Source organism: Caloenas nicobarica, chromosome 19 (assembly GCF_036013445.1).
Source record: "Caloenas nicobarica isolate bCalNic1 chromosome 19, bCalNic1.hap1, whole genome shotgun sequence".
Lineage (NCBI taxonomy): Eukaryota > Metazoa > Chordata > Aves > Columbiformes > Columbidae > Caloenas > Caloenas nicobarica.
Genome location: NC_088263.1, coordinates 1,380,284 through 1,392,643, shown reverse-complemented (window position 1 = coordinate 1,392,643; position 12,360 = coordinate 1,380,284). Strand labels below are relative to the sequence as shown.

The 12,360-nt window shown below is 59.3% G+C and overlaps 1 protein-coding gene across 1 annotated transcript; it reads right to left on the bottom strand.

The window, feature by feature from the left end:
- Positions 1–2,583: 2,583 nt before the first annotated feature.
- On the bottom strand, positions 2,584–8,885 carry LOC135996400 (ectonucleoside triphosphate diphosphohydrolase 8-like). The gene is made up of 10 exons (XM_065648324.1): positions 8,783–8,885; positions 8,379–8,505; positions 7,590–7,707; positions 6,805–6,955; positions 6,097–6,256; positions 5,757–5,987; positions 4,665–4,928; positions 4,175–4,285; positions 3,772–3,909; positions 2,584–2,956 (listed from the first exon to the last, which is right to left on the bottom strand). The coding sequence occupies exons 2-10, from the start codon at positions 8,493–8,495 to the stop codon at positions 2,747–2,749; spliced, it is 1,500 nt and encodes a 499-aa protein (XP_065504396.1). The 5' UTR covers positions 8,496–8,505; positions 8,783–8,885; the 3' UTR covers positions 2,584–2,746.
- Between the last annotated feature and the right edge of the window lie 3,475 nt (positions 8,886–12,360).

Genomic DNA, 12,360 nt, shown 5'->3' with positions numbered 1-12,360 from the left:
AGGATGTGCCAGGCTCTGTGCTACCTGGTGGCTCTTCTGAGGGTGCAGTGTTTGGGCTTATCTGATGGGCTTGGAGACAGAAGGCAAATCATGGAATCATAAAATCACAGAATCATTTTGGCTGGAAAAGACCCTCAGGATCATCGAGTCCAACCATTAACCCGCCCCTGGCACTGACCCCATGTCCCTGAGAACCTCATGTCCGTCTGTCCAACCCCTCCAGGGACGGTGACTCCAGCACTGCCCTGGGCAGCCTGTTCCAATGCCCCACAGCCCTTTGGGGAAGAAATTGTTCCCCAGATCCAACCTCAACCTCCCCTGGCGTGACTTGAGGCCGTTTCCTCTGGTCCTGGTGCTTGTTCCAGGGGAGTAGAGCCCGACGCCCCCTGGCTCCAAGCTGCTTTCAGATAGTTGTAGCATCCAAAGTTGGAAGCGTGGTCCCTGCCTCCCCAGAGGGTTCATCTCATCTCTTTCTCTTCCTCTGGGATAAATGGATCCATGTTCCTGATTGTCTTCTTGGAGACAACATTGTCCCATCATGTCACAGAATGGAATGTTAACACTGTTTTGGTTTAGCAGCACTTTAAAATTGATTGTGGTAGATCACAAGTTTAATATACGAGTTCTAATAACACTTAACAGCTGATTAACAAAATTATTTAAAACAATTCAATGGGATTTGTTATAATTAAAATAGCAACTTGATTATAGATTCATTGATGTCAAGGGTCACACTGTACTCACAAAAGAGAAAGTTAAATCACTTACATACAGACACACACAGAGGTATGATTAAAAGCTTATGTACAAATCTATAAACACACACATAAATGCATTAATCCATGGATGTTTGAATGTATTCATACACACTAACCTATAGCTTTGTGCATATGTATGTGGAACATAGGTAGAAGTACACCTATAAAATGTACCTCTCAAGCAAATTGCTCACTTTAACGCACCGGCATTCCTCAATGGGCGATTCATTGAAACTTAAGAAATCTGCCCTCGCCCACGGCTTTGTGGTGTCGGTTCGTCACGAGATGTCTCTGAGGGTGTCCCACCTCGGAGGGACATGCCGAGTCCCAGCCCACTGCGATCCAGGAGACCTCACAGGGTCTCACTTCAGGATCGCTGTTTATAGGATCGCAAGATCGTTTACTTCAGTCAGTATTTGTTCATGGTAGCCATCCTTAGGAATCCTGAGTTCATACTCTGGAGCATCCGGAACTCTCTGTCTGGTATCATTCTGGTACCATTTTGCTCAGGCCGAGTCCCAGGTGCACTGGGTTGTCAGCAGTGATGGATGGTCACCACCTTTCCCCGGCAGAAACGGGTCTGTTCCCATACGGCAGGAACTCCCGAGAGCGCGGAGGGTGTGCCTCCATGTCGTCTCATCACACTCGTACCTCAGTTTCCCCAGCTTCACTGCACTTACACAATGGGGCATTGTTCTTGGCAGAGCTATGGAACATAGCGGGGTTGCCTCAGCACCCCCTCTCGCCGCACTCGCACAATGGGAATTGTTTTCCCCAAATCACACCTGAGCGCCCTGGTAGCTGGATAGTGGAGTGACCCAGGAGAGGGCAGGGGGCTGCAGCCCCCAGTAGAAGGCCTGGATATGGTGGGTGTCAGGCTGAGATTCCAGCAGATGCAAGTCCTGCCCTGACCCTGCTCCTACCTTTGCTGCGGTTCTGCTCATTTGTTATCTGCCTGGGGGATGATTCATCTCATTTGCCTTCTGGCAGCAAGAAGCTGACCTTTGGCATTTCTGCAGAAAGGCGGGTGTCTCTCATCATCCAAAAAAACATTGTAAAAGGCAGCACATGGGGAAATACTCATTACTTTTGTCATGTACAATTACGATTTTATTGCTTCTGTCTCTCAGATAAGGGATGGTGATGACGACAGGGACTTGAGGGAGAGTCAACACAGCTCAGTGCTACCGGAGATGGCCCTGGAGACCTTGCAGTGCCAGCAGGGCACGAGGACAGGCCTTTTCCTCCAGAGCCAGGGTGTCCCACCTCACCCATCCACTGCCTGCCAGGGGAACTCCCCAAATACATGAGGGGGGCCCCGGGTGCTGCCCCTGACATGTCCCGGCAACGTTCCCAAACCAGCCCGTGTGTTGGAAAGGGAGGGTGACACCTGCCAGGCACAGACGTGGGGTGCAGCTGGGCCAGAGGAGCCTTGTGCAGCAGAGCAGGGGGCTGCTGCCACCCCCACCTCGCAGGGCCCCCCAGGCCTGGGCAGAGCTCCTGACGCATCTCCTGGGCCAGCAGCCCTCCACAGTCCCAGCGCCGCTGCCCCTCGGCTGGCGCTGGCCATGGGTGACACAAACGCTTGTCCTGGGATGGGGCAGGATGTGTCCTGCTGCAGCTGTAACCAGCCCCGTGATGATCCCGTTGCTGCCAGATCCTCCTTCTCCCTCCCTGCCCCACCATCTCCAGCCACCCTGCGTCACTACGGTCCCCACGTCCCCAGCACTGACCCTCTGCCCCACAGCCTCCCTCCTAGCGCATCTCCAACCAGCAGTGAAAGGAAAGGAAAACTACACAGCGCACAGCTACAGGGAGGATTTTTTTAAAGCCTGTGCCGGTTCCAGCTCAGCAGGCCAGGACACAGGTGCCCCACATTGCAAGTCCTCAGCTCCTGGACAGGTAGGGACAATTCCCCCGTCTGCAGCTCCTCACACCAGAGCAGCAGTAGGACTAAGTGGCTCCAGCAGCCTCTGCAGCCAGCGCTGCTAAACCCTCTCATAACCGGAAAGGTTTTTCTGGCAGCATGTGACTGTGAGCAGGCAGAACATGAGGATGAGCATGACGGCCAGTAAAACTGTGGCTGCAATCCAGTTGCTTCTCTGGAGCCCTATGACTCTCTGGGGAGTCTCTGAGGGAATCATGTTGGTGAGATTGAGCATGTAGCCCAGAGTCCAGCCCACGTCTACGTCAGCGACCTGTGCAGACAGAGAAGGAAGAGAGGCTACAAGGTACCATGCAAGTTGGAGAGCTAGACAAGGTCTTTGCTGTTACACCCCCAGGTCACAGAATCACAGAACAGTTTGGTTGAAGGGCCCTCCCCAGCTCCCCCAGTGCCCCCCCTGCCATGAGCAGGGACATCTGCACCAGCTCAGGTTGCTCAGAGCCCCGTCCAGCCTGGCCTGGGATGTCTCCAGGGATGGTTCAGCCACCACCTCTCTGGCCAACCTGGGCCGGGCTCTCACCACCCTCACTGTAAAAAAATTCTTCTTCATGTCCAGCCTGAATCTCCCTCTTTTAGTTTAAAACCATCACCCCTTGTCCTGTCACAACAGGCCCTGCTCAAAAGTCTGTCCCCATCTTTCTTATCGACTTCTTTCAAGAATGGAAAGGCCGCACTAAGGTCTCCCCGGAGCTTCTCTTCTCCAGCTGAACCCCCCAGCTGTCTCAGCCTGTCCTCCCAGCAGAGCTGTTCCAGCCTCGGATCATTGCTGGGGCTCCTCTGGCCCCTCTCCAGCAGGTCCATGTCTGTCCTGTGCTGAGGTCCTGCTCCCCAGGCACCACATATCTGCACACCCTGTGCTGCAGACACCCCGTCAGTGACACAAGCAGGGACAGAGCATAAAGGGTCTTGGGCAGATGTTCCAGCAGGTGCCTGTGAGAGCTGCCCTGGGCACAGGCACTGGTCCCTGCTCCCCCCGCATCCCCTGATCCTCACTCAGGAAGGGGCAAGGTGGGCACCACCATTTCACAGCACAAAGTGGAAGCTGGGGGCTGCCAGCCACTTTCCTACCTGCTGGACGAAGTGGATGTTAGGCCACGTTGTGTTGTTGAATTTGTAGCCTTGCAGGAGAAGGCTGAGGGTGTAGGTGCTGGCTGCACAGGTGTCACGAAGGTGGGTCCTGTTCATGGTGGGGAACTCCTTCTGCACCTGCAGCGGTGGAAGAGCAGAGGGGCTGCTGGCACAGAGCAGCGCTCGGGACAGGGAACAGCCCCATGGTGCAGCTGAGAGCAAAGCCCGGGAGTGCCTGGGCTTGAGGGGCAAGGAGGAGCCAGGCGGCTGCAGGCTGCTCTCCCAGCTCTGCCTGCCCAGAGATCTCTGTGCAGCAGAGGATGAGCTGTGGATGAGCCCTCAGGCTGCCCAGCGCCCAGGGAAAACATGGGCAGGGGCTGGGATCTCCTCGGTGGGATCTCACCTTCTCCCAGCTGCTGTTGCAGAATTGCCAGATGGTGGCATTGACGGAGCTCAGGGACTGCCCTCCAGTCAGGTTCAGAAAGTGAAGGTTGTGATAAAGCCCCGAAAAGGCCTGCAGGTGTTTAATAGCAAAGGCAGCAGGTTAGTGAAGCACCCAGGCCACTGTCACCTCCCCGGGCCCTCCCTCTGGGTGCTCTGCAGGGGTCCCCAAGGCCACCCTTCAGCACTGCAGGGTGATGCTGGCTGACTGGGAGGGAGCCCTGGGGCTGCTCCCCACAGCAACAGAGGCTGGTGCTGTGACAAGAGGTCAGGGTCTGCGTGGCAGGCTGGGGAGCACTCTGCCTGTCTCTGCACATTGGGCACATCCCAGCTTTCAGGGCTGGCACTATTCAGACTTCTCTCCTAGAGCGGTTTTCCTGGGGTCCTGGCCAGCCCCTGGTGCCCCAAAACCCCACACTCCCACCACAGCCGCACCGACGGAGGCTCCTTACAAAGAACTGTCCCCGCACGGGCGGCTGATAAACCCCGTTGAACCCGCATGTCCTGTTGGCCCCACAGCTGATGTTGAAGAGTTTCTGGACAGCGATGCTGCACGCTGCTGGGTCCCCTGTCCCTGTCACCGTGAGGACCTGCGCAGGACTGGATGTGTTTGGTGCATGGACACAGGGACTGTTGTAGAGGTCTGCCGTGGTGATGTTCTCCTGGTACCCGTTGAGGTAGCAGGGGTGTGATATGTGCTGGGAAGACAGGTTGCCCTGGAGAGAGCAGGAGCCATTAGCATCACCCTGGCACTGAGGATGAGGATGGAAAGGAGACAAAGTCCACAGGGATCAGCGACACTGACAGTTTTATGGCCAAAGCCTTGGGGGTTTGCACCCTGTGCTGCATGTGGACCCATTTTGTCCCCACTCCTCCTTTGTAGGGTCACCAGACTCAGGTCAGAGCCAAGGCTGAGAAGCCATTTAATCAAACCCAAAGCAGACACTGATTTCTCTTTGCAACGTGGTCTTTTGCCCATTCCAACCAGCACAAACCAGCGCTGAGCCCTTACCCCACAGTCAAGCTATGGACATGAGGAACCCCCGTGCAGCAACACCTCCCTTCACTCTTCCATGCCCAGCGCCTACTGCTGAAGACCAGCATATTTGGATTTCTACCCATAAAGCCAATTTATTGCCTTACTGTTGCTAAAAAATCTCACTGGGTCTTCCCAACCTCCCAGAGAACGGCAAGTTCCATTCTCCAGGACTGGCCCCTTCCAGCCCCCTGTGGCTGAGGCTGAGCTGACGCAGCCTCTCCATCCAGACAGGGATGAAGGGGTGGGCAAAATGGCCCCCACCATCCTGGCAGCACCTGTGGCCAGGCATCCTGCTTTGGGGTGTCCATCTCCATCTGGGCTCAGTCCTGCCCTGCTGCTGGGACACCCCTGGGACGGCTCCTGCCATGGTGCCCCTGTCGTACCCACCATCCTCACTGGGGGCTGCACAAAGGCACAAAGGCACCCAGCCCATCGCCCGCCTGCCCAGCGCGGTGAGATCAGGGCTCAGGCTGCAGCAGAGGAGCAAATGGCTGGAGCTGGTTACCTGGTGTAAGGATGCCATCAGCATCTTCAGGGCTTGCTTTTGCCCATAGCAGAGGTAGCTGTGGGTGTAAATGGAGTAGTTGGTCCCATACAGCCTAAGGAGGGCTCTTGTGCTGCTGTCTTCTATGGTGGTCCCAGGAAGGAATGTGATCTGGGTTGAAGCCCCACCAAGGTCCAGAGCTCCCACCAAATCTTCTGCCGGTGGGTGGGTCCACTGGCCTGTGAAGGAGAACTGTCCCACAGCAGGAGTTACCCAGGGGGACCCAGCACAGGGCAACCACAGCCCAGACCACGGCAGAGCAGGGAGGGGGGACACCCCTGCCCAGTGCCCCAGCCCACACCTTGACGAGGGTCTCCAGCAGGTAGTTGACGGTGATCCAGCCAAAGGAACCCTCCTCGTTCCCCGTCAGGATCCGAGCTCCACGGAAGTCCACAGGGTACTCGCCAACGGCCTTGGCGATCTCGGCAAAGACCTGCTCGGCCTTGGTGCTGTTCTGCTCCCTGCGCAGGGAAGCAGATAAAGCCCATGCAGGGGAGGAGGCGATGGCCGGGGAGCTTTCAGCGCAGGGCGAACAGCAAGAGGCTGCCGCCTTCTGCCGAGGAGCGGAGCTGCTCAGAGACAGGCACATGCCCCTGCATCGCTGCCCTGCCCACGGTGCCTCTCCTGCAGTCGCCAAATCCCTCGGCCGCTGTGCTGGGATTCTCCCTAAAACACGGCCTGCGGGCCCAGCCTGGGCACGCGGGAAGGTTCAGGCAAGTCTGGCCCAGGAGGCTGATCCAGCCCTGGGGCTGCTGCCAGGCTGGTGCTGGGGGTTTCCCCACGGGCACAGCTGCAGATCCCTTGGACACCCTGGCGGATGCAGACATGGATGTTCTGCCCATCGCCGTGGCCTGTGCGGGCAGCAGTGCCCTGTGCCCCCGGCCCCCCGTGTCCCCAGCCCCCCGTGTCCCCAGATCCCCGTCCCAGCCCCCTGCACTGGCTCCGATGCACAAACGCATGGTTGCTGGGGCAGGGGGAGGAGGTGGTCGGCTCCGGGCAGGGCCGGTACCTCAGCAGCCGCATCCCCGCTGTGGCCCCCAGGTAGGTGGGGGTCTCCCGCTGCTGCTCTGCCGGGACGATCTTCATGGCCTTGTCCAGGCAGGGCTTCAGGCTGGCTCCCGCCCCAGCGGGGTCGTCTGCGTAGCTGGAGATGCCGGGTCCTGCAAGACGGCAGCGGGGATGGAGCGACCTCAGTGACACCCAGGATGTCCACCTGTTGCCCAGGCCAGCGAGCTCTCTGGATCTTCTTGGCAATACCCAGATGTCCCAGTCACAGCCCAAAACTCCACTGTGTTTGGTGCCATACAGATACCAAAAAGCGAACTGCTGACCCAAAGAGCAGTTTGGAACCATATACAAAAACCAGCAGAAACCCAGTAATGTTCAGGGATTTCTGCAGAGGTTTTAGGAGGCCCTGTGGGAACATGAAGCTGCATGTTATGAAAGCAGCTGTGAAGAGCTGTTGTTGGAAGAAAGGCCAAGGAAGCAGTTGCGTGGGAGAAGCAGCGAACTCTGCACATCCAGCATCCCATGCTGTGAGTTGATGGAAAACCACTGGCTCCAGGAACCGAGGTAACTGGTGGCCAGATTCCATACCCACGTCTGGATCCCCCAATTCCTGTAGGGCTCCCTAAGGTGCAAACCATCCCCCTAACAGTTTGGGTCTTCCACCAGACCATCGCCCTTTGGCCCAGCGCAGGCTCAAGGTCTCAGATCACCAATGATGCTGTGGGAGTCTGGGACGGTGACCCAGGAGGCTGGAGGAGAGGGACAGACACATCCCAGCACACTCACCGGCCACAGCACAGGCTTCCACCTGGGAGACGATGCCGGTGCCGTTCTCCTTGTCCACAGGCCATCGGTAGATATAAAGAGCCGTGTGCGTGGAGCCAGCGTCGAACACCAGCCCGTACTGGGGAGGCAGAGGGGACACGGGGTCACATTATGCTCAGGGCTGCACCAAATGCCACGGAGGTTTCTGAAAGGTTGTGCTTTCTCTTCCCGTGCATGAATGCAAGCTGCACAGTTTTAAACATCCATCCTCCCTTTAGGAGCCCCGCTCCACCTCTAATCCCCCTGATTTAGCCATTCAAGGGAGCTACAGCTCAGGAAGGGAAGACGGGCAGGTCAGCAGGGTGATTTGCAGCACGGGGGGGCATCCAGCACATCCCAAAGGGCTCAGGCTGCCAAAGCTGCTCCCAGACCTTGGGAAGTGGCAAATCCCACAAACCCTGACTATTTTTTAACAGTCTGCAAAAGTCAGCAGAAAGCAAGGAAAGATGTAAACCCACCACGTGCTCTGGACAACTGAAAACAGAGAAGAGAAAGTGTCTGGGGTGGAAAACAGAGCAGCCCCAGGAAAAGGGCTGCTCTTCTCTTTTCCTTAACAAGGAGGTAGGACTGTGTTTTAGGAGGGGTGGTTGATCTGCCCAGTGCTACCTTGATTAGGTTAAGCTCTGAGAAGCTGTGCTGGTTATAGGCAGACTTGCAAGCAGAGCGGAAGGCAGGGCTGATGGAAGGATTAGGGGTGGAAAGGGGCTGATGGTCACTCCCAAGCTCCGCCGGGTCCCACCGGGCACCTACTTTGTTCCTTGTCGGAAGGGCAGCATCCTTGGCCGGGGTCAGCACCAGGAGGAAGGCGGCCACCCCCAGCACGGCCGCCACGCTCCAGCCCAGCGCCCTGAGCGGGCCCGTCCGCATCCCGGCGGGGCTGTGGGGAGCGAGGGTCTGTGCCAGGGCAGCCGCAGCCCGCCTGCCCCCGCCCCGCCTTCCCCTTCTCCCGGGACCCGCACATCCCCCGGGCGCCCGCAGGGACACGCTGGGGACAGCACGACCCTGCCCGTCGGCCGGCAGCAGCGCAGCCCTGGGCCGAGCGGCGCTGGAGCCGGGCGCTCCCCCGCCGGCAGCTCCGGGACGGGGCAGGGCCGAAGGCGCCCGCCTGCTCGGCCCCCGGGAGAGCGGCCGCGGTCCCGCTGCCCGCGCCGTACCTGTGCCGGACACCCTCCTTTCCTTCCTCGGGCGAGGGTGCCCCGAGCCCGCCGCTCCCGCTGCCCGCAGCCCCGGGCGCAGCCCCGGGGCAGCCCCGCCCGCCCTGCCCGCACCCGGCCCCGCGGTGCAAAGCGAAAGTGCGGCCCGGGCCGGGCTCGGATGTCCGGGTTGGGGCCCGGCCGGGCCGGGGCGGGGGCTCGGCGCTGCCCGCGGGGCCAGCGGCAGCTGCTGCCTGCACCGGGCAGCGCCCGGGCTGCCTGCGCTCCGCCCCTGCCCGCAGCTCTGCCCGCACTGCCCGGGGCTGGGTCCCTGGCCGGGGAGACAGGCAGGACCCTGGCCATGAGGAGGGGTCCCTGGCTGTGGGGATGGGTCCCCTGTGGGGACAGACAGGACACTGGCCATGAGGAGGGGTCCCTGGCTCTGGGAGTGGGTCCCTGGCCATGGGGACAGATGGGACCCCGGCCATGGGGACAGATGGGACCCTGGCCATGGAGACCGGTGGATCCCTGGCTGTGAGGATGAGTCTCTGGCTGTGGGATCAGGTTCCTGACCAGGGGGACAGGTCCTTGGCCATGGAGGTAAGGTTGCTCTCTGGCTGTGGGGACAAGTTCCCGGCCATGGAGATGTGTTCCCGGCCATGGAGATGTGTCCCCAGCCATGAGGACGGGTCTGGATCTGCCAGGTCCCTCCTGTGTTTGTGCTGGGCCCCTCTGCCAGCCTGTCAGTGCCTGCAGTGGGGCGGCGTGGGGCACGGCAGAGCCCGGTGACAGCAGGGCTGTGCGCTGGCAGGCTTGGCCTGTGCTTTACCCTGCAGGGTATTTCTGCAGCAGGGCTGGGACAGGTATGTTTGTCGGGCTCCCAGATCTCAGCCGCTGCCCTCACCCCGGGCCCAGCCGGCTCACAGGCTCCCCGAGGGGCAGAGGTGCTGGCTGGGTTTGTCATGAGCTTCTCGAGGGGCTGCCCCCTGCTGAACCCCGCCAGGTCCCCCCAGCACCCCATGGCTGGAGCTCTCCCCGGCAGAGCCGCTCCTCCAGCAGCGAAGTGGTTAACATCAGACACCACTTCCACCCCAGCTCTCCAGCCTCAGCCTCGCTGCCTCCTGGCCAAGCGCTCTCCTGGGCAGGTTGCTGGTCCGGGGCCAAGGGGAGGGCCAGAGCGGGAACTTGGGACAGCCTTTGTCCCAGGAGCGGGGCTCCGCACTCCAGGTACACGCTGACACCGGGCGAGCACGGCCGTGCCGGGAGCAGCGGCCGGGAGAGCTTGGGTGAGCTGCGGGCTGGGGAGGGGGCTGGGGAGCCCCTCTGCTTCCTGGGGTGGTGGGGGTCTCAGAGCTGGGGGTGCCCCGGGCAGCAGCAGAGCAGGGTGCTGGGGATAAACACACTCCATGGGCTGGAGGGGCAGGATGGAGAGGGCTGGCATGGCTGCTCGCTGCATGAGGTGCCCACGGGGGCAGAGGAGCAGGGAGGGGACATGGACGTAGCATGGAGGGCACTGGTGAGCCCCGGTGCTGGTGGGAGGCAGGGGACCGCTCTGCCTGTTAAAGATGCTCCCAGCATGCACGCTCATCCTCTTTCTTATAATCTTAACTGCCCTTTTGACTTCCATATCCTAAAAGTGCATGGTGGGGAAGTCAGCTTCCCATTTTCCTAAGCAACAGCCAGTTTAGATCCAGCAATGCCCCTGCACCTTTCCTCCCGCGTGTTGCAGCCCGCTCTGTCCCTCCCTACGAGGGACACCGCATGGCGAGGGACATCCCGCGGATGTTTGTAGAGCGCTCGGGTGGGCACGGTCGTACACAAACAAGTGTGGCGGCAGCCCAGGGGCTGTGAACAGCTGTGACCCTTCCACACATTGCAATGGCCAGGCCCTGCTCCTTGCGGTGCCGTGCAGCAACGTGCCTCTTCTTTAGCTCCAGAGGCATCACCACCACCTTCCCGTCCCTGCTGCTCAACTGAACCAGCAGCAGGCAGCAGTGCTGGCCAGCCCCAAGGTGCCACTGAAACACCGGGCAGATCGATCAGCTTCTCACGTGCCTCTTGCCGCGTTTTCCACCCCCTGGGCTCCCTTCCACTGCCCTGCTCTCATCCCCAGGCCTCGCTGGCTCTGTGCTGCCTGCAGATGTTGCCTCCTGCCAAGTCAAAATGGAAATTAGTCCCTACCCGAGCAGGTGGAGTTAATTTCCCACCCACTGCCGCATGCAGGACAGTGCAGTTTATCACCATTTTGTATTGTTCCATCGCACAGTGCCTGGGACAGGGCTTTCCAGGATGTGGGCTGGGCTGGGGATTTTTGCTGCTGCTTTGTTACCTGGAGTACGGAATCACATCCCAATGACACAGCTATATCTGGGCAAGCTCTAGCAGGGCTGATAGGACTGGAGATGTGACAATACAGGAATTCATTCATTGATCCATCTGATGCCCCCTGGCCATATCTACCATAGAGGGGAGGGGACCTGGCTGTGAGATAAGGTCTGATAAGGGTTTCCTGGAATCCTGTGTCCCATGACATGTGCCAGAAGAGAACAGCTACTATCCCTCACTATACGTCTCATGTCCCACACAGATTGGTCACCCATGTTCGTCACTGGAGATGCTGACTCTAAAACAGGAATCAGCATCTCCTTTGACCTTGCCAAAGGTCTTTCCTCTCCTATTCGAGCCACTGGCCTGGTCTGGCAAAAGGCCAAGGGAATTTCTCTGTGTTTTTACGTACTCACAAGAGAAATACGTAGCCAAGTGACAGCTCGCAGGCGCCACCTCAAAGCAGAGGTTGGGTTAAGCCGCTTCTCTAGGCTGTGTCCGGTGGCACAGAGCAGGGAGAGCTGTCATGTGAAAACCACATCTGGAGCAGCTGTGCAGTGCTGAGCATGTGGCCGTGTCAGCTGCCATGTGCTGAGGCTGTTGCAGGGAACCAGAGGCTTTGCTTTGCTTCTCCGCTGCAAGTTCTCCCTGATGCCTCAGGGCTGGTTCTGCTGGGCGCTGAGCTCCAGCCGGATGAGGGCAGGTGCAGAACCTGCTCCGTTCCCCACTGGCCTTGCCTGCCCGTGCAACACTATCGCTGTCAGCATGCCAGCTTGGCTATGGGCTGTGTGTACCCAGGTCAGCAGGACCGTTCTGCCTCTACCCTTCTGCCTGCCCTTGGGACTGCAGAAGAGGCTTGGAGATCTCCTGCAGACAAGGACACTAGCCCTGTGTGTCTGCTTACCTGCTGTGGCATCACCAAGAGCTGAGGAGAGCTGGGCCAGGCAGGACACATTTGGCTGGAGATGCTGTTTCCTTGCCTGGAGCAGCCAGGACCCTCGCAAGGGCAGTCTGGGACTGTTGGGCAACAGATGTGACCTGATGGTCCTGTCTGGTGGGACGGGTTTTGCGAGGGAGCAGGGTATGGTGGCATGTGGGTGCCAGAGGGGTGCGGCTCTGCATCCATCCCTGGAGGGGATGGTCACACTGGGAACCTGCCAGGACATGGTCCTGCTCCCAGTCTGGGACTCCTATTTGGCTCTGCTTTAACAGGCAATGCTGCTGGGACAGGAGATGCTGACCTGACAGTTTGAGTAGGGCAGAGGGATGTGGCA